Raw genomic sequence first — 16,627 nt, forward strand, 5'->3', positions numbered from 1 at the left:
AAAAAGTCTTCGAAATAGCGCCGACAGTTTCGACCAGCCGGGTCCAGACTCCTCTTTTTCGCACTCGCCTGTGCCAGAGTGTGGCCATGAGACCATTGTGCATGGTTTAGTTCAATTTCCGAGGGCCCGGTTGGGCCAGAAAAGGCACGAAAAGTTCAGTGCATCAAGCAGTCCACCGGACGTGGGCACGAGAGTGGGACCGCTGCCGGGCTTGCATGTTCCTCTTCGGATATACAAGCCGATATGAGCACGTAAACAGATCCACAACTGGTCAGTATCCCTGCGAGTCAGCCGAGGGGTGAACAGCATGTGCGATCATGATGCTTGTCTGTACCAGCCCGATAGCGGCGATCTGAAGTGGCTGCATGAGCAGGTGGGTTGCGACTCTGTGTGGTGGGGGTTGAGTTGGCTCAGTCTGCCCGAACACCTCGGCCGACTGACACATGCATGCGCATGCCCTCGCTTCACATTCATCCAAGTCTCGTTGAGCCAAGTGCGCGGAACCTGACCATACGAGGAGAATACCCCAGGTCCAACCATGTCTAAGTACTCCAAGTTCTGGCCCAAGGGTGGCCTCCCTGGCATCTTGCATCACTACGTCAGTGCTCTTCTCATGGATGTTGACTTCCCCTGCACCTGGAACCTACCCTAGGGTATCTAGAGGAGACGGTCTTTGACACCATCATGGCCCCAATAGCTAACAAGCATCTGATGTTGTAGACAGAGACCCTCGTGACATTCGAATACACATCCAGCGCTGCCGCACGCAAACCACACAGCCTCCTCTTCATCGGTGGTCTGGGCGACGGCCTCGCTACAACATCCTACACAGCCGATCTGGTGCGCTCCCTCGCGCCCACAGAATGGTCCCTCTTCACCATCAACCTCACCTCAGCCGGTCAGGCATGGGGCGTGGGCCACCTGGACCGTGACACCGACGAGATCGCGCAGTGCGTGCGCTACATCAAGGAATACAAGGCCGCGAAGTATGGCACCGGGGACAAGGAGGCCAAGGTCGTCTTGATGGGTCATTCTACCGGCAGCCAGTGCGTGCTGCACTATCTGTACCGGCCCAACCCTCACACCGGCACTGCTCCCTCGTTCGATCCGTACCTCGAGCACGTCGAACGGCCTGCCGTTGACGGTGCGATCATGCAGGCGCCCGTGTCAGACCGTGAGGCCATCCATTGGGTCCTGAAGCACGGTATTGGTGACAGGTCCCCTGAAAGCTGCCGGGAGGCATACGAGGCCATGGAGGCTCTGGCGAGGGAGGCAGCACTGAAGCGTGAGCTGGACGGTGCCATGCTGCCGCTCTCGCTGACGGATAGGATATACCCTGCCAACACACCAATCAGCTGCCGCAGGTTCCTTAGTCTCGTCAGCCCGGACAGTCCAGACTCGCCTGGCGAGGACGACCTCTTCAGCTCAGATCTTGGCGAGGAGCAGCTTAGCAAGACGTTTGGGGCTGTTCACAAGGGTGGCCTGCTGAGGCATAAACTCATGGTGCTGCACTCTGGGGCAGACCAGTCTGTGCCGGACCATATTGACAAGCAGAAACTTCTGGACAAATGGGGTGACGTGGCAGACCGCAATGGTGAGTGTCAGGTCTGGGATAGAGAGCATAGCGGGGTGATACCCAATGCGTCTCATGCCTTGAGCAACGATGACCAGGCGGAGCCACGGCAGTGGCTTTGCAAGAGGGTGATGAGCTACTTGGATACGTCTGTGAAAGTCTAGAGATAGTGGCACATGAAATGAATAATGTTTACCAAGATCATGACGCCTGATCTACATATGCATCATGCTGTCAACCCAATGGCACGCTTGCAAGGTTACCCTAGAGTATATGTCCAAGTAGTCACGAACTGTCAGATTTGGAAAGCTCAACTACACGAGTTCGGGAAGCCTTCAATATCAATAGAAACGCGGTATTAAATAGTCATTAATTACTCTGTATATACAGTGGTATCTAGCCCTATCACGTAGCTACAGTCTGGTGCATCACATTAGCCCGGTAACTGGCCGACCTCTCCAGCAAATCCTCATGTGATCCTGAATCAACACACTTTCCGGCCTCGATCAAGAATATGCGGTTGGCCTTCCTGATGGTATGCAGGCGATGCGCGATGGCAATGACAGTGACACCTCTAGCGGCCTTCTCCAGGCCCTCTTGCAGCAGCTTCTCGGACTCAGCATCCAGTGCACTCGTCGGCTCGTCAAGGATGAGCAGGCCAGGCTTCCTCACCAGCGCCCTAGCAATCGACAACCGTTGCCGCTGCCCGCCGGAAAACTGGCTACCGTTGGGGCCGCAGAGGGTGTCGTAACCGTCCGGCAGAGCCATGATAACATCGTGGATATTGGCAAGCTTGCACGCGTCCTCGATATCAGCCTGGCTCGCCTCCTGGCCGGGCCGTGCGCCAAGCCCGATGTTGAAGCGCACGGTGCCTTCGAAGAGGACGCTCTCCTGCGGCACGAGCGAAATATCATCCCTGAATGCCACGTCCCGGGCGCGGGTGACGTCGGCGCCGTTGACGAGGATGGAGCCCGACGAGGGCGTGTACAGACGCTCCACGAGCGAGATGATAGTCGACTTCCCTGCGCCGCTGGGGCCTACGAGCGCACAGAACTGGCCTGGCTTGATGTCCATGCTCAGCCCGCTAAGGACCTCGAAGTCTGGCCGCGCCGGGTATGCGAAGTGTACGTCGCGGAACTGTACGCTTGCAGCCGTCGCTCGACGCTGAGAGTTCGGGGAGGAAGACGTGGACTTCTCACCGTCCGCTTCGACGTCCTGGTTGGCTCGAGGAGTATCCTTAATCTTACCCTTCATGCCGTCAGACCCGATCTCAATCAGGCCCAGAATCCTGGCCGCTGCAGCACGGGCGCTCGAAAGCTCCGGCGCGAGGGCGAACATCTGACTGAAGAGCAGGGCGCTGACGAGCAGCGAGAAGACAACGATGAGGAATTGCGTTTGGGTGTAGTTGCCTGCGATGATCTGCTTGGCGCCCCACCAGTACGCCAGCGCGTTGACACAGTTGCCCAGGAAGTAGGTGACGGCCTGGCACAGGCTGGCCTGCAGGGTGACCTTGAGTGTCTCCTGGCGGGGGCCCTTGAGGGACCGGCGGTAGTCGCTCAGGATCTCCTCTTCAAGGGACAAGGCCGCGACGGTCTTGATGTTTGTGATTGCCTCGGTGCCGATATCAACGGATTTTGTGTAGGCTGTCTCGTGCTTTTCTTCGAATTGGCCCAGGACGTGGAGTTCCATCATGCCAGCGCCGAGTAGAAGGGGGACTAGGGAGAGGCAGACCAGGGCGATCCTCCAGGCGATGATGTGCGTCAGGATGATTGCGGCGACGAGGTTGACCGTGATCGAGATCATCGTGCCAAGGACAGAACCACTCAGACCGGCCAGGGCATTGCCATCCCGCGTGATGTACGAGAGGAGTAGTGCCGGCGTACGATTGTTTGACTGGTGCCACTGCAAGTCCTGTTCAAAGAGCGAGCGGAAAGACAAGACACGAACAGAGTAGACGATGTGCTCGGACACCCAGCCGAAGCCGGACCAGCTCATGACATTGGCGAAGAACTCGATGATTGCGAGCACGAAGAACATGAGTCCAAAAAAGTTGCCCGCATCCCGGATGCTGGAAGCACTCTTGCATATGTTCAGGCTGCCGACCGTGTTGCCGAATATGACAGCCTCCCCTGAGAAGGCGCCACCTACGATGATGGAGCCAAGAAGAGCGACGAAGAGGACCAGCAGGTGGGGCCTCAGGGCTGGGGCGTAGCCCTTGCATAAGGCCCATAACGACTTGGATGGTGTCTCTGGCTCCTCCTCTTCTCCTTCAGATGGGGTGTCCTGGCCGGTCTTCTCCCTGGTGCTCTCGTTGTCGTTACTTGCTGGAGCATCGTTCTCGATCAGGGTCTCGGTCAGGGAGACGTGGTCATCTTTGCCTCCGGTTGAATCATTGCCCAAAGCATCACTCTTCGAAGAAGGGGTACCCAGGGCTTGCATGCTGACCAAGTCGGCATATGTACCCTTCTTAGCCATCAACTCGGAATGATTTCCCTCCTCTACGACGTGTCCCTTGTGCATCACGATAATGTTGTCCGCGTTTGTGATAGTCGACAGGCGATGAGCGATCGTGAGCACCGTCCTGCCGTTGGCAATGTTGTTGATGGCTTTCATGATACGCTGTTCACTCCTTGAGTCCAATGCCGCGGTGGCCTCGTCGAGGATCAAAACAGCTGGCTCTTTGACAAGTGCCCTGGCCAGTGCAACTCGCTGCTTTTGACCACCACTGACAAGACGCCCCATGGACCCAACGAGCGTGGCATATCCATATTGTAGCCCCTCGATGAACGAACTTGCGTCTGCAAGCATAGCTGCGTGTTTAACCAGATTGACAATCTCGACCATTTCTGCGCCTCGCTTCTCGGCTGCCGCCATCAGATCCTGGCCGTCCCTCACTTCGTTGGCGATCTCGGAAAGATCGGATCCAATTAAAGCCGCCTTAAGGTGGGCATGCTTGGGGTTGCTTGAGTTGATTAAGCCGTGCGCGATATTCTCAAGGATGGTCCTGTCAAGTAGAGACGGTTCTTGCTGGACCAGACTGACGAAACTCCTCAAGTCACGGGTGTTGATATCATGCAGACTCCGATCGTCGAACAGGATTTGTCCCTCAGCAGGATCATACAATCTCATCGCGAGACCTGCAATAGTTGACTTGCCACTTCCGGAGAGACCAATGATGGCGGTGTGCTTCTTTGCCGGGATACGGATGCTGACATGGTCAAGGACGGTCACCTCTGGCCTGGATGGATACGCAAAGGAGACATCGCGGAACTCAAAACTGCCATCGGCCTGTTCGATACGAACTCCCGCATCCGTTGTACCATCGTATGATGGTTCGCGGTTGATGTCCTCGCGCAGCTTCTCGTACGAAGCAACTGCGGCAGTGAATAGGTGAATGAATGGCGCGACTTGGCTTAGAAGTAATGTAGCTACAAATACGTTAGTGGAAGCTGAATTGTATGAGAACGGGGTAAACAAGAAGGATGACATAGACCACTCACCCTCGACAAGAATGAAAATCACGGTGAATGTAGCACCGACAGTGGTGCCATCTGTACCGCTGGACACCGAGTCTGCAATACGTTGAGCGCCCTGCCAGAATGCAAGACCGTTGGCCGAGTATGCCACAAAGTACAGAACACCAGCCTGGATACCCGTCGCCGTTGCCTTCTTCAACCCCTCCCGCTCAGAAGACTTCAGTGCATTCGAGAACTTGGTCTCAAGGCGCTTGTTGGCCCCAAACGCCTGAACCACAACGGTATTGGACAGCGCCTCAGACGCAATGGACGAAGCGGTGGCGGCGTAGTCTGACATGAGTCCGGAGTACTTCTCAATGTAGTAGCTGCCGACGAAGGACATGATGAAGTAGGCCGGGATGAGTGAGAGCAGCATAGCAGCCAGCTCCCAGTTCTTGATGAAGGCCACGATGTACGCGGTCACGAAGAAGGAGAAACTGGCAAGACATATTCCAACCTTTTCTGAAGTGCCAGAACGGATGGTCGAAATATCGCTGCTCAGCCGGGACGCTACCTCGCCGGTGGGTAGCTTGTCGAAGTAGGACGGCTCCTGACGAAGCAGGTTCTGGAGGTATCTCTCCCGCAGCCTCTGGGCGAGCCGGGCGCCCGTCAGGCTCCAGCAGAGCAGGTGGCCATAGATTAAGACAAACTGGGCGATGGCCAGGTAGAAGATCAGCAGGATCTTGCTGTTGATGCTGCTCTGGTAGGCGGCGTCGGAATCTGAAGTGGATGCATCGGCGGCCTCGTCGCAGGTGACGTCGTTGAAGTCGTTGAGAAGTTGACCGAATACTATTCCGATCAGGGGAAATGGCACGCCCGATGCTATTGCAGACAGCATACCCCCAAGGAGCATCAATATGTCGATCTTTGTGGGACTCCCTGCCAGAAGCAGGCGAGGGAAGCCCACGATTCCCTTGGCGAGTCCCATATTGTCACGGCAACATGCAACTCAAGAAGATCGACTGCTTGGCTGCCGTGAGAAGGGCTTGGCTGGTTGCTTGGTTGTGCAGGGGACAGTCAGTGACAACTGCCACCTAAGCAAAAGAAAGGGCACACAGGGCTGATGGGAGGGGCGGGCCTGAGATGAGTGGGGAGAATGCTTGGCCCCGGACAAAGTTGCCGCCGGATACTCAAGAACTTACTCAAGGCTTCTACGGCAGTTGCTGGATTGATCTTTTAGATAAACGACCCTGGCAACCTGTCAATCTTCGCGTGGCCGGAAGTGGGAACAGAGTGATGGCAGGCAATATTTTGTTTTTCGCGTCCGTGGTGCATTTCCAGCCGAGTGCGTTACTATAACAGAACACGACGAGTCTCGCTGCTTCTATCAACTGAAGATGTGGTTCAGTGTTTTGCTCACACTCGTCGCCCGTAAAAAGGGGCTATGACAACAATATTCAACGTTCCCCCAGCCAGAGGTGGGAGGTTACTACAGTACAATTCAGCGACGCCTTCGATGACACAAAACTTCCATGGTCATCCTAGCAGAGTTTCAACTAATCCCAGGACGGAAAGCAACTAAGTCGTGACTGTGGCCATCGTGTCCAAAGACGGTCAAGCTACCACCACTTGGGTGGAGGCAACGAATGCGTATAAGGCAATATGCACATATGCATATATCACGACTTCCCGAGGTCTTAGCACGTCGAAAATTTCATCCCTGCCACACACATCTGCATGGAACCCCTGTCTCCGGAGCGGATCTGATAAGATTGAACGCTACGCTAAGTCAAGCGAGTCATTCCACTCCCCTCCATCTGGTCGGAATTCGGCGGGAGAATTTTTAAGAGACAAGAACGTTCCCTCACAGCTTGGAGCCAACCCATCTTGGAGGCCTTTTTTCCGCAAATGCCTGGATACCCTCGGCAAAGTTGGCACCCTTGACCAGGCGGGGGTACCACTGCTCGGCCAGGGCGGTAACAGCCTCCTCGACGTTGCCCGTCTCCCACGCCATGCGGATGCCCAGCCGGCCCACGATAACCGCATCAGGGCTGTTGCTGCAGATCTCGCCGGCCAGCCTCAGCGCCGCGGCCACGACGTCGTCCGCGGCCCCGTCCACGACCTGGGAGACGAGGCCCCACGCGTGCAAGGTGGCAGCGCCCACGTTCCGCCCCGTCAGGGCCAGCTCCATGGTGCGCTGCAGGCCGATGGTGGAGGCCAGGCGAGGCAGGCTGCCCGCCACGGGGACGATGCCGCGCCTCACCTCGGACAGGGCAAAGGTTGCCGACGAGGCCGCTATTACGAGATCGCAATTCGCCGCCATCTCGAACCCCCCGCCCATGCAGATGCCGTTCACCGCTGCGATGATCGGCTTCTTGCCCCCTCGACGGGGCAGGCCCGCCAGCCCGGGTGCCCCCATGTCGTTGACGACGCCACTCCTGTTCATTTCGTTCCACTCTGGTTGCACGGGTTCCACGTCAGCAGCACATTCGCGCCGAGCTTGTCCCAGAGAGGCGGGCGGGCCTCGTCCGAGAGACAGACAGAGAAAAGACTGAGAAAAATACGCACCGTGTAGATCGGCCCCCGTGCAGAAGGCTCTTCCCTCGCCCGTGATCACCCCCACCAACAGGCTCTCATCCTGGTCGAATGCCTCCCAGATCTCCGCTATCTCCCGGCTCGTCGCTTTGTCGACGCAGTTGAGCTTGTCCGTCCTGGTTAGCGTCACCTGGACGACTTTCTCCTGCGGGAAGGTGACACGGAAGTGCTTGAACTTCAGCGGCCGAGACCGCAGCGGAACGGTCTGGTCTGAGTTTCCTGGCGCATTGTGTGGGCCGGGCGAAGGCTCTGGCGAGTGGTACTTGTTGTGAGTCTCCCCCATGGTAGCTTCGTGTCTCGTCCTGTCTCTGGGCTCGGCCCCCCCCTCGGCCCTCGACTCTTGGGCGGGCTACTCCTGTATTTGTACGGCCTCGGAATATCCACGGTCTCAAGCCACGTGCAGGATTTCAATCCAGATTAATCATTGACCAATAGTTGGCCGGCCACTGTTTACTGGCTCTATCCCGGTTAGCCCATCCCGCTATTTGTGAACTTCCCCATACCAAGGCATACCAAGGCGCACCAAGCCCTCGGAATTACGACGAGGTGTCGCGGTAATGGACTGTTCACAGCGCAGCCAAGCTGGCCAAGGCGGATCTGATAAGAACTTACTCGATTCTTTTCTCCAGGTCCCACAACCTTTAGTAAAAATCAGCCCGTTGTTTTGAACCACGCTGGGGTCTGGTGTTGGCTCCCGTCTGCCCGTCTCTTTTTGATAGCCTAGCCTGGAAAGACCCTCTCACATGTGAAGTCGTCGTCATATAGTGCAAAATAACACTCCCTCGCTGCTCCAATTGCACCAGAATTCTCCTAGAATACATCATCAGAGTTGTTCTGCGAACCACTTTACTTTCAAGATGGACCCTCTCACCAGACCAAAGGGCGAATACCCCCCTGTGAAGCTTCCCTACCCGTTCCTCACCACTTATCGGGTTCGAAAGGTCTCCGAAAAGTCACCAAGGCTTATCCTCACCCTGCAAGACCAACCAGCGAAGGGCAGGGCTCTACCGCAACCATTACATTCAGACAGGCTATCATGGCTTGATCTGACAACTCCGGCCGAGAGCGAACGCCCACCGATCTCAGATAACAGCCCCTGGGCTCGCGCACGACGATCCCCCGCCACAAACTTCCAATGGGAAGGCCCCGCGCCATCTCTGGCTCAGATCTGGAATGTGGTCCACGCCATCTACCTCTGCCATCCCGCCAACGAATACTTCAGGCTCACCCTCGCCGGCGAGGGCGCGAATACCGTCAAAGATGAGCTCCTGGCCACCGGGCTGGGTGTTCATCACCCGAAGCCGCGGCAGCCCTCGAAAGACACAGCCGCGCAGCAAGGAGATGGAGAGCTGATGATCCTGCGGAGTTCGTTCTGGCAAGGCGCAGCCTCGCCGACGGGACCTCGTCCCATCTGGGTGGTCGGAGAGAACACGGACAAGAACCTGCGAACACCACTGGCGCAATACCCCGTGATGCCCGAAAACTTCCAGATCACGAACCGGTTCCCCGACGAGCCGGTATACACGCGCCACCCGGTGCGCCGGCCCAAACCCCACCCCGGGTCGATCGCGTACAGCCGTTACATCGTGGAATGCGACATGCACTTCTCACTCGAGGTGGTCGACTGGCAGAACGACGAGCACCTGAGGCTCTTCAACACGTGGCAGAATGACCCCCGTGTCGCCAAGGGCTGGAATGAGACAGGGACGTTAGAGCAGCACCGGGAGTACCTGCGCAAGCTCCACTTTGATCCTCATGTCCTGTGCCTGTTCGGCCGGTTCGACGAGACTCGGTTCGCATACTATGAGCTCTACTGGGCCAAGGTAAGACCAAATACATCCACAACATCGGCTTCACTCTTGCAAGAAGTCTCTAACATGCCATCTAGGAGGACCACTTTGGTGCCCACTACGACGCAGGTCATTACGACCGCGGCCGCCACTCCCTAGTAGGCGACGCCTCCTTCCGGGGCGCGCGCCGCGTCAACGCGTGGTACTCAAGCTGCATTCACTACTGCTTCCTGGACGACCCGCGGACGGCCAACGTCGTCGGCGAGCCAAAGGCCAGCGGGCCCATCATCCTGTCTTACGAAAACTCCCAGGGTCTGACCATCGGCAAGTACGTCGACTTCGGCCACAAGCGCTCCGTGTACTCCACCTGCAGCCGCGAGAAGTGGTTCCAGCTGTGCCCCTTGTTCTGGGACGGCCGCGAGAAGCCGCTCGAGTCGGCGGACCGGGCGGCTTGGAATGCAAAGCTTTGATCGGCTCGGCTGCCAGCACTTGGGATCGACCATCGTGCTTCTGCATGGCATGGGTGGACTGAGGTGGACTCGGGCCAACACGAAGGACACGAGCGATACGACTTCAAGACGTATTGTACATAGGGACTTAAAACAGGATTATCGTCCTTTCTCCATACCCGATGAAACTGCATCTCGGCGCTCACGGTTGGCGGCCCATGCGGCCCATGCCCTCAGCACCCTCTGTGATGATCACAGCTGGCCGTTGGGGACCAACATTGAGTGCCTGCTTGGCAAAAGCTTGGGGAAAGCTTGGTCGTGCGCCGTGCATTTGACAGTGGTGATCAATTGATTCCAAGACGATCCGTCGCTCTCAGCATTGCGTCCTGTGCAACATCACCCCACCATAAGCCCGTCCCCCAAGGTCTCATGGCGTCGCGTGTCCTTGTTCGCGTACCCGTACGTGTTCCAAGTCTGTAGCGCCGTTATTGACACCCTACTTGGGTATGTTCGCCAACACAGCAGCCATGTGAAAAATCCCGCATTCTATCCTGCCTGGTATTCCTTCCGCTTAAGAAAAGAATCTAGCTCCATGCTAGGAGATACGAGAGGAGACGCCTGAAGATCCGAGGCATCTCAACTGATCACGAGGGGCGGACCATCCATGCCCAGGTGTCCCCCTGCCGAAATCCAATGTGGCGGGCATCGTACTCGCAGGCAGGCAGGGTGTGATGGAATCCTCCAGGGCTGTTGGTCACACCCGTGGAATCAATGACAAAAAAACAGTTGGGCCGGGTCGCCACTTTCCTGCTAGCGGTTCCACAGATGATCTGATTAGATTAAATTGGGGACCATCCATCGGCCTAAGTTTCGTCAACCCCCACCCATCCGGCCGGCGCACACCGCATTGGTACGCACCGTGCGACTCTATTTTGCTGCCGGATCTGATAAGATTATGCAGATAAAGGAGTCTTGTGTGGGCACCACGCCACCGCACCCTTGCGCACCTGCCCCTAATGCCACTAAGATTTTCTCTTTTCTGGAGTCCGAGGGCTCCAGGGCTCCACAACTGCAGTAGTCTGAGCAAGAAATGTGTGTGGGATTGCAGCTTGTCAGGGCCCAGGGGAGCTGGGGAGTTCGACGTGAACACGATTCCCGCCTGATAAAAAAGTCCCAAGTGAAATTTTGGAGCTCGGCTTAGCTTCCCGTCTTGGAATCGTGTGCATCGTGGCGCCCACCAACGTTCCAATATTCGAATGATGAACATGTAACAGCACAGAATGATACCGTAGAGCTGCTCGGTTGCTGGCACAGACCGCGTGAAGACAAGGGTCGCTGCCTGACAGACCAGTAGACTGGATATGACTGTCACAGTATAATCGAATACTCAGTCATGCTGAGTGCACCTGAGAGAGGGAGAGTAGCACCAGGGTCAAACGAGTCGAGCCGACGTCGGAGAAAATACTTACTGCTAGAGAGAATCCCCCGGGAATATTGGACGCACTAAAAGTAAGGTTGGGTTCCGAGGGCACCTACCAACGCCCGGCCCAGCGCACTGGAGCTGCCAAGTCTTTTCTTTCCAGTTCGAGGCCTCGCCTAACACGTACTTGTTTTCGCAAGCCGGAAACAAGCGAAATCCAACTCGATCCCCTGCGAGTTGAGCTTGAACTCAAGAAGCCAAGCCTCCCACGCGACTTGGCCTGTGGAATTTTGAGTCAGATTCCCGAACCGATCGCCCATCGTATACCAGAAGCGAAGCCGTTCAACATGAGCCCCGATGAAGACAACAAGATGGCCCACGCCACCGACGGCCCGGCGTCACGCGAAGACTCCGAGATAGGGCAGCACGACCGCCCGGTGGTTGTCGAAGGAGAAGATCAGCGCGGTATCCAGAATGTGGAGGCAGTGACCCTCAGCTGGACGAAGACCGCGCTCATCGTAGTGTTCCTCAAGTACGTTGTCACGATGCCCAAATCAACGGGGTCAATCGCCAGATATGAGATCGAGCTGGTTCGGTTAACAATGGGCATAATAGCATATGGTTGATCTACTTTGTGAATGCCATGCAGGGTGGCATCCTGGGCAACCTCACTCCATACGCCGCCAGTGAATGGTCCCAACACTCGTTGGTCAATGTCATTTCTGTCGTCGCGAACGCGATATCTGCAGCAATCTATGTGCCACTCTCTAAGATCCTCGATGTCTGGGGCCGTGCCGAGGGATTTGCTGTCATGGTCATATTTGCTACCTTGGGCATGGTCCTGATGGCTGTGAGCCACAACCTGGCAACTTTCTGTGCTGCATCTGTAAGTAGCATCAATCTTCACATGGAAGGGATGGGTGCATGTTGTGATGCTGACAAGAGACTCTCACAGGTCTTCTACCAGGTCGGATTCGGAGGGATGACTTTCTGTGTCGACGTTCTCACAGCCGATATCTCCCAGCTGAAGAACCGAGGGCTGGCCTATGCTTTCACCTCCTCCCCCTACATCATCACTGCGTTCGCCGGGCCCAAGGCAGCCGAGAGCTTCTACGAGGACATCAGCTGGCGGTGGGGCTTCGGCTGCTTCGCCATTGTTTTCCCAATCGTGGCCATGCCACTGTTCGGTATCTTGAAGGCCAACGTGCGCAAGGCCAAGAAGCTTGGCACTTTTGTTCCTCGCAACAGCGGCCGCAATGTTTTCCAGAGCATCTGGCATTACGTGGTGGATTTCGATGGTGAGTCTTTCTGGTCACCAACTCATCAAGCATCAATGATACAACAGGAACTGACTGTAAAAAAACAAATCAAAAGCACTCGGAGTGGTCATCTTCTCCACGGGCCTGGTCCTCTTCCTGCTCCCATTCGACATCGCCAGCTCCGCTCCGAACGGCTGGGCATCCGGCTACATCATCGCCATGATTGTAGTCGGCTTCGTGCTACTGGTCTCCTTCGCCCTCTACGAGAAGTTCGCAGCCCCTAAGCCACTGCTGAACTACACCTTCCTCACCGACCGGACCGTCCTCGGCGCCTGCCTGCTGGACGCCACCTACCAGGTCGCCTACTACTGCTGGGACAACTACTTCACCTCTTACCTGCAGGTGGTCAACAACGTCTCCATCTCCGAGGCGGGTTACATCAACAACACCTTCAACGTGGTCTCGGGCTTCCTGCTGCTCCTCGTCGGTTACCTGATGCGCCGCACCGGCCGCTTCAAGTGGATGCTGTACTTCGCCGTGCCGCTGTACATCTTCGCCCAGGGCCTCATGATCTACTTCCGCCGCCCCAACCAGTCTGTCGGGTACCAGGTCATGTGCCAGATCTTCATCTCCATCGGCGGCAGCGTGTTCATCATCGTCCAGCAGGTCGCCGTTCTCGCCGCGGTTGACCACCACCACGTCGCCGCCGCCCTGGCGCTGCTCAGTGTCGTCGGGACAATTGGTGGAGCCATCGGTGGAGCCGTCTCGGGTGCGATCTGGACCAACACCTTCCCCAATGCCCTCGAGAGGTACCTTCCTGCCAGCGCCATGGACAACTTCGACATGATCTACGAGGACCTGGACACCCAGCTTAGCTACCCTGTCGGCAGTGAGACCCGCCTGGCAATCCAGCAGGCTTACGGCTACGCGCAGACGAGGATGCTTGCCGCTGGGACTGGTGTTATGGCACTGTGCTTCCTCTGGACTTTTATGATCAAGAACATCGACTTGAAGAGAGTGACCCAGGTCAAGGGAATGGTATTCTAGGTGGTGGGAAGAGGTTTTAGTTTCAACCGTAGAGATGGCTGTATTTCCGTGGTGTGATATTATGCTTTGTGTAATGAGATTAATGTTTTGTCCTAGATTTTGGAATGGGGTATAAAAGGGCAGCCAGCCTCTTCTGGTAATGAGGAATCGGACATTTGCCGTGAAAAGTGTGAATGTTTATCACGAGATTGGGGCAGGGGGTCATTGGCTGGCAGTGCTATAACGCTATCTTGTATTCGGCCTCATGATTTTTGGTCCTCCTCTTCCTTCTTGTCGAGGTCGATCTGAGGCATGAGAACAAATGCGATCAATCCAGAAAACGCAGCAAACGCAGCCATAGTGTCGAACACTCGCTGAAACCCAACGTGATAGGCCTCAAGCAGGGCTCGCTTCACCTCGTCCCCTTGACCAAGGCTGGCTACCGACGTTGGGTCTCTCAATAACGATGCGATTCGATGCTCTGAAAGATCAGGTTCTGTGGAAGCCAGCCCAGACCTGACAACGTTGTTAATAATGGTCCCCGTGACCGTCAGCCCGAGAGTGCTGCCGAGTTTACGCACGAAATTCCTCGTCCCCGTGACGACGGCCATGTTTTGCTTGTTAAAGCCAGCTTGAATGGCTATAAGGCTGGGATGCAGAGTCTGGCCCACGCCAAAACCGGTCAAGATGGCCCAGCCAATTTGTTTTTTGAGCCCGCTCTCCTGATCCAGCGTACTGCACAGGCCCAGACCGACAGCCCAGACAACCCATCCTATTGAGATGCTCTCCCGGTAGCGTCCTCGCCAAGTGACAATGAGCCCGAAGACGGTAGACGAGAGCGTTTGCATTAATGTCAGGGGAGGGAGGAGTGACGCAGCAAGGACTGTTGAATAGCCATATGCCAGGTGATAGAAGGTTGGGATATAATACATCTGATTAAGGCGCCATGTATGTCCTCGGACGTATACGGGATAAAAGCGAAACCACATAATACACCTGAACGACAAAATTCCAGCCATTGATGAACATGGTGATGCACACACCGTTGAACATCTCCTGCTGGAATATGTACAGTGGAATTAGCGGGTACTTAAGTAGTCCCATACTGCTGCCCTACTAGGAAGGCAACTGAGGTACAAAAGCCCAGCACGATCGGTAGTATGACAGCGACCGAGTTCCAGGGGTGAACTTCCTCGGCCCAAGTAAGGCCAAGCATGAAGAGAACGGACCCATAAAGTGTGAGGAAGCACCTGAAAAAGTCCACTGTAACGATATCCTCCTTGAGCCGGAATATCCACCTCCAGCCCTCCTTGGACGAACTTGCCAGGGTGCCTCCAATCAAACGATTAACACCATAGCAAGGGCGACAGCCGCTCCCAAAATGCCTTGGTACTTGCCCCTCTGACGGAGAGACACGACGTCCGAGACGATGACCTGAGCAACAGTCACCAGTCTTACCACCATCACCAGCGATGGGCGCGAATCATAATGAGTTGGATTGCAGTTTGAGAGAGCGAGGAGGCCAGCGATCCCGGGAGTAATATGAGCAGCAGGGCGAGAAGCACATATTTCGTAGACCGGACGTCGGGGAAACGGCCGTAAGCGAGTTGGAGTGATGTAGATGTGGTGAAATATCCACCCGCAATCCAGGATGCTTGAGTCCCTACTCGAAGCGCGGAAAACACCGTTGACAGAGATGCTGCGAGGGAGGTCTGATCGATGAGCGCGATAAAGTCGATGCTTGCACAGGCTGAAAATACCTCATGTCAATGAAATAATGCTACACCCAGGCCGTCTCCTGAGTTATTGCCTTATAGTGACGATCTTGGCAGGAGGCAGTAATCGTGTCGTTGGGTCCGTATAACTTGCCCAGCTGCCCCTGCATCTGAGTGCTTCGCCGGGTTGGGAGCAATGTTCTCAACTTCATTGTTGAGGAAACCACCTGTGCTCATCATGGGCAGGAACCGAAAGAAACTACAAAAAGTAGGGAGCATCGGGATCTATCAGGGAGCCCAGGTTGTCGGTAAGTGATAAAGCTGAGCATCCGTCAACCCTGGAGGTAATATTCTGGATATTCATCAAGGTGTTTGTCGATCATGACCGATCGGCGACGCCTCATAGAGGTTCTCGACTTGTTTGCTTGGCCCGATTGTGGAACGTCAAGCGCACCATGCGCATGCCATCAGTTCGACGCGTTTACCACGCCAGCGAAATCACACATACAAGATCGGCAGCACCTGGTTTCGCCAAGAGGCCGGTCACGACGTCTTGTCAACTGCGATACACCCACGTGGATTCGGTTGCTTGAGTTCTCTTGCGGAAATTTCGTTACCGTCGGTACAATAGTGAACCGTTGGTGAAAGCACTGATATACTTCGAGTGGTGATATATACGAGCCCGGAATGTTTCGTTTCGGAAGCTTTCCGAATGCATGCTCGGACGCCTTTCAAATGTTCCATGACTTTACACTCAAGTTCGGGTACAATAGATTGTTTGTGATAATGCCCATTCTATGCTATTTGATACTTAAGTACCCAGGTGTGCATCCTGAACACCCGTTGACTGGCAGCTGAAGACCTGTCTGTCCTATGCTCCCTGACAATTTTGAAGAACATGACAGTGGAAGGAGGCGTTGAGAAGCTGTCATTGTGTTGACCACATCACGCCGCGAAATTAATGCTGGCAAAAGATGAGCTACTTTCATTGTCGCGCATTTCCATTAATTGTAGCACGGCCAACCTTATCCGGCCTAACTATTTCTCCGAGCATTACATCGTAGTTCCAGTTCAAGCCCAAATATGGAGCTGAAGCCGAGAATATTCACCTAGTATACCTTGACGGCGTCTCACGTTTGACAAGCTAAGTCGACGGCTTCGAGCTTTTTACAGATTCCTTGGAACCACTACTCAATCGAATGGTAGATCTGTCATCGTCTAGAGCCGGCTCCGCAGCTCACTCCCACAATCGCCTGGACGAGTCACTTAAACAAGGGATTTACTGAACCCGCATGAACACTTTTTCGCTCTCACTCGTGCTATTCAGAGAGTAGACGAAACCTCA

At 55.5% G+C, this 16,627-nt stretch overlaps 6 protein-coding genes across 6 annotated transcripts; 3 read left to right on the forward strand and 3 right to left on the reverse strand.

Annotated features, from left to right (window-relative positions):
- The first annotated feature begins 22 nt into the window (after positions 1 to 22).
- On the forward strand, positions 23 to 1,774 carry KVR01_005559 (uncharacterized protein). Its single transcript, XM_044793780.1, has 3 exons — positions 23 to 270; positions 531 to 598; positions 721 to 1,774. The coding sequence occupies exons 1-3, from the start codon at positions 216 to 218 to the stop codon at positions 1,735 to 1,737; spliced, it is 1,140 nt and encodes a 379-aa protein (XP_044646004.1). The 5' UTR covers positions 23 to 215; the 3' UTR covers positions 1,738 to 1,774.
- Positions 1,775 to 1,978: 204 nt separating this feature from the next.
- KVR01_005123 (uncharacterized protein) lies at positions 1,979 to 6,425 on the reverse strand (the record flags this gene model as incomplete). The annotated part of the gene is made up of 2 exons (XM_044791652.1): positions 5,074 to 6,113; positions 1,979 to 5,001 (listed from the first exon to the last, which is right to left on the reverse strand). Exons 1-2 carry the CDS (start codon positions 6,014 to 6,016, stop codon positions 1,979 to 1,981), a joined length of 3,966 nt encoding a protein of 1,321 aa, XP_044645568.1. The 5' UTR covers positions 6,017 to 6,113.
- Positions 6,426 to 6,785: 360 nt separating this feature from the next.
- On the forward strand, positions 6,786 to 10,685 carry KVR01_005270 (uncharacterized protein). The gene is made up of 2 exons (XM_044787502.1): positions 6,786 to 9,446; positions 9,512 to 10,685. The coding sequence occupies exons 1-2, from the start codon at positions 8,481 to 8,483 to the stop codon at positions 9,881 to 9,883; spliced, it is 1,338 nt and encodes a 445-aa protein (XP_044645715.1). The 5' UTR covers positions 6,786 to 8,480; the 3' UTR covers positions 9,884 to 10,685.
- On the reverse strand, positions 6,893 to 7,906 carry KVR01_005263 (uncharacterized protein; the record flags this gene model as incomplete). Its single annotated transcript, XM_044785574.1, has 2 exons — positions 6,893 to 7,485; positions 7,597 to 7,906. The coding sequence occupies 2 exons, from the start codon at positions 7,904 to 7,906 to the stop codon at positions 6,893 to 6,895; spliced, it is 903 nt and encodes a 300-aa protein (XP_044645708.1).
- A 464-nt stretch (positions 10,686 to 11,149) lies between the features above and the next one.
- On the forward strand, positions 11,150 to 13,903 carry KVR01_004916 (uncharacterized protein). Its single transcript, XM_044789780.1, has 4 exons — positions 11,150 to 11,814; positions 11,898 to 12,168; positions 12,238 to 12,580; positions 12,657 to 13,903. Exons 1-4 carry the CDS (start codon positions 11,630 to 11,632, stop codon positions 13,586 to 13,588), a joined length of 1,731 nt encoding a protein of 576 aa, XP_044645361.1. The 5' UTR covers positions 11,150 to 11,629; the 3' UTR covers positions 13,589 to 13,903.
- Positions 13,831 to 15,519, reverse strand: KVR01_005658 (uncharacterized protein; the record flags this gene model as incomplete). The annotated part of the gene is made up of 5 exons (XM_044785451.1): positions 13,831 to 14,499; positions 14,564 to 14,656; positions 14,697 to 14,952; positions 15,035 to 15,327; positions 15,433 to 15,519. The coding sequence occupies 5 exons, from the start codon at positions 15,517 to 15,519 to the stop codon at positions 13,831 to 13,833; spliced, it is 1,398 nt and encodes a 465-aa protein (XP_044646103.1).
- Positions 15,520 to 16,627: the final 1,108 nt, after the last annotated feature.

The sequence above is a fragment of the Diaporthe batatas genome (assembly GCF_019321695.1).
Source record: "Diaporthe batatas strain CRI 302-4 chromosome Unknown Contig00005, whole genome shotgun sequence".
NCBI classification, from domain to species: domain Eukaryota; kingdom Fungi; phylum Ascomycota; class Sordariomycetes; order Diaporthales; family Diaporthaceae; genus Diaporthe; species Diaporthe batatas.

Coding starts and splice junctions, on each gene's coding strand:
- KVR01_005270 (XM_044787502.1), top strand. CDS start 8,481: ATGGACCCTCTCACCAGACCAAAGGGCGAATACCCCCCTGTGAAGCTT. Junction 9,447..9,511: donor ATGAGCTCTACTGGGCCAAG/GTAAGACCAAAT, acceptor CATGCCATCTAG/GAGGACCACTTTGGTGCCCA.
- KVR01_004916 (XM_044789780.1), top strand. CDS start 11,630: ATGAGCCCCGATGAAGACAACAAGATGGCCCACGCCACCGACGGCCCG. Junction 11,815..11,897: donor CTCATCGTAGTGTTCCTCAA/GTACGTTGTCAC, acceptor TGGGCATAATAG/CATATGGTTGATCTACTTTG. Junction 12,169..12,237: donor CAACTTTCTGTGCTGCATCT/GTAAGTAGCATC, acceptor AGACTCTCACAG/GTCTTCTACCAGGTCGGATT.
- KVR01_005559 (XM_044793780.1), top strand. CDS start 216: ATGTTCCTCTTCGGATATACAAGCCGATATGAGCACGTAAACAGATCC. Junction 271..530: donor CGTAAACAGATCCACAACTG/GTCAGTATCCCT, acceptor AGAATACCCCAG/GTCCAACCATGTCTAAGTAC. Junction 599..720: donor CTGGCATCTTGCATCACTAC/GTCAGTGCTCTT, acceptor CTGATGTTGTAG/ACAGAGACCCTCGTGACATT.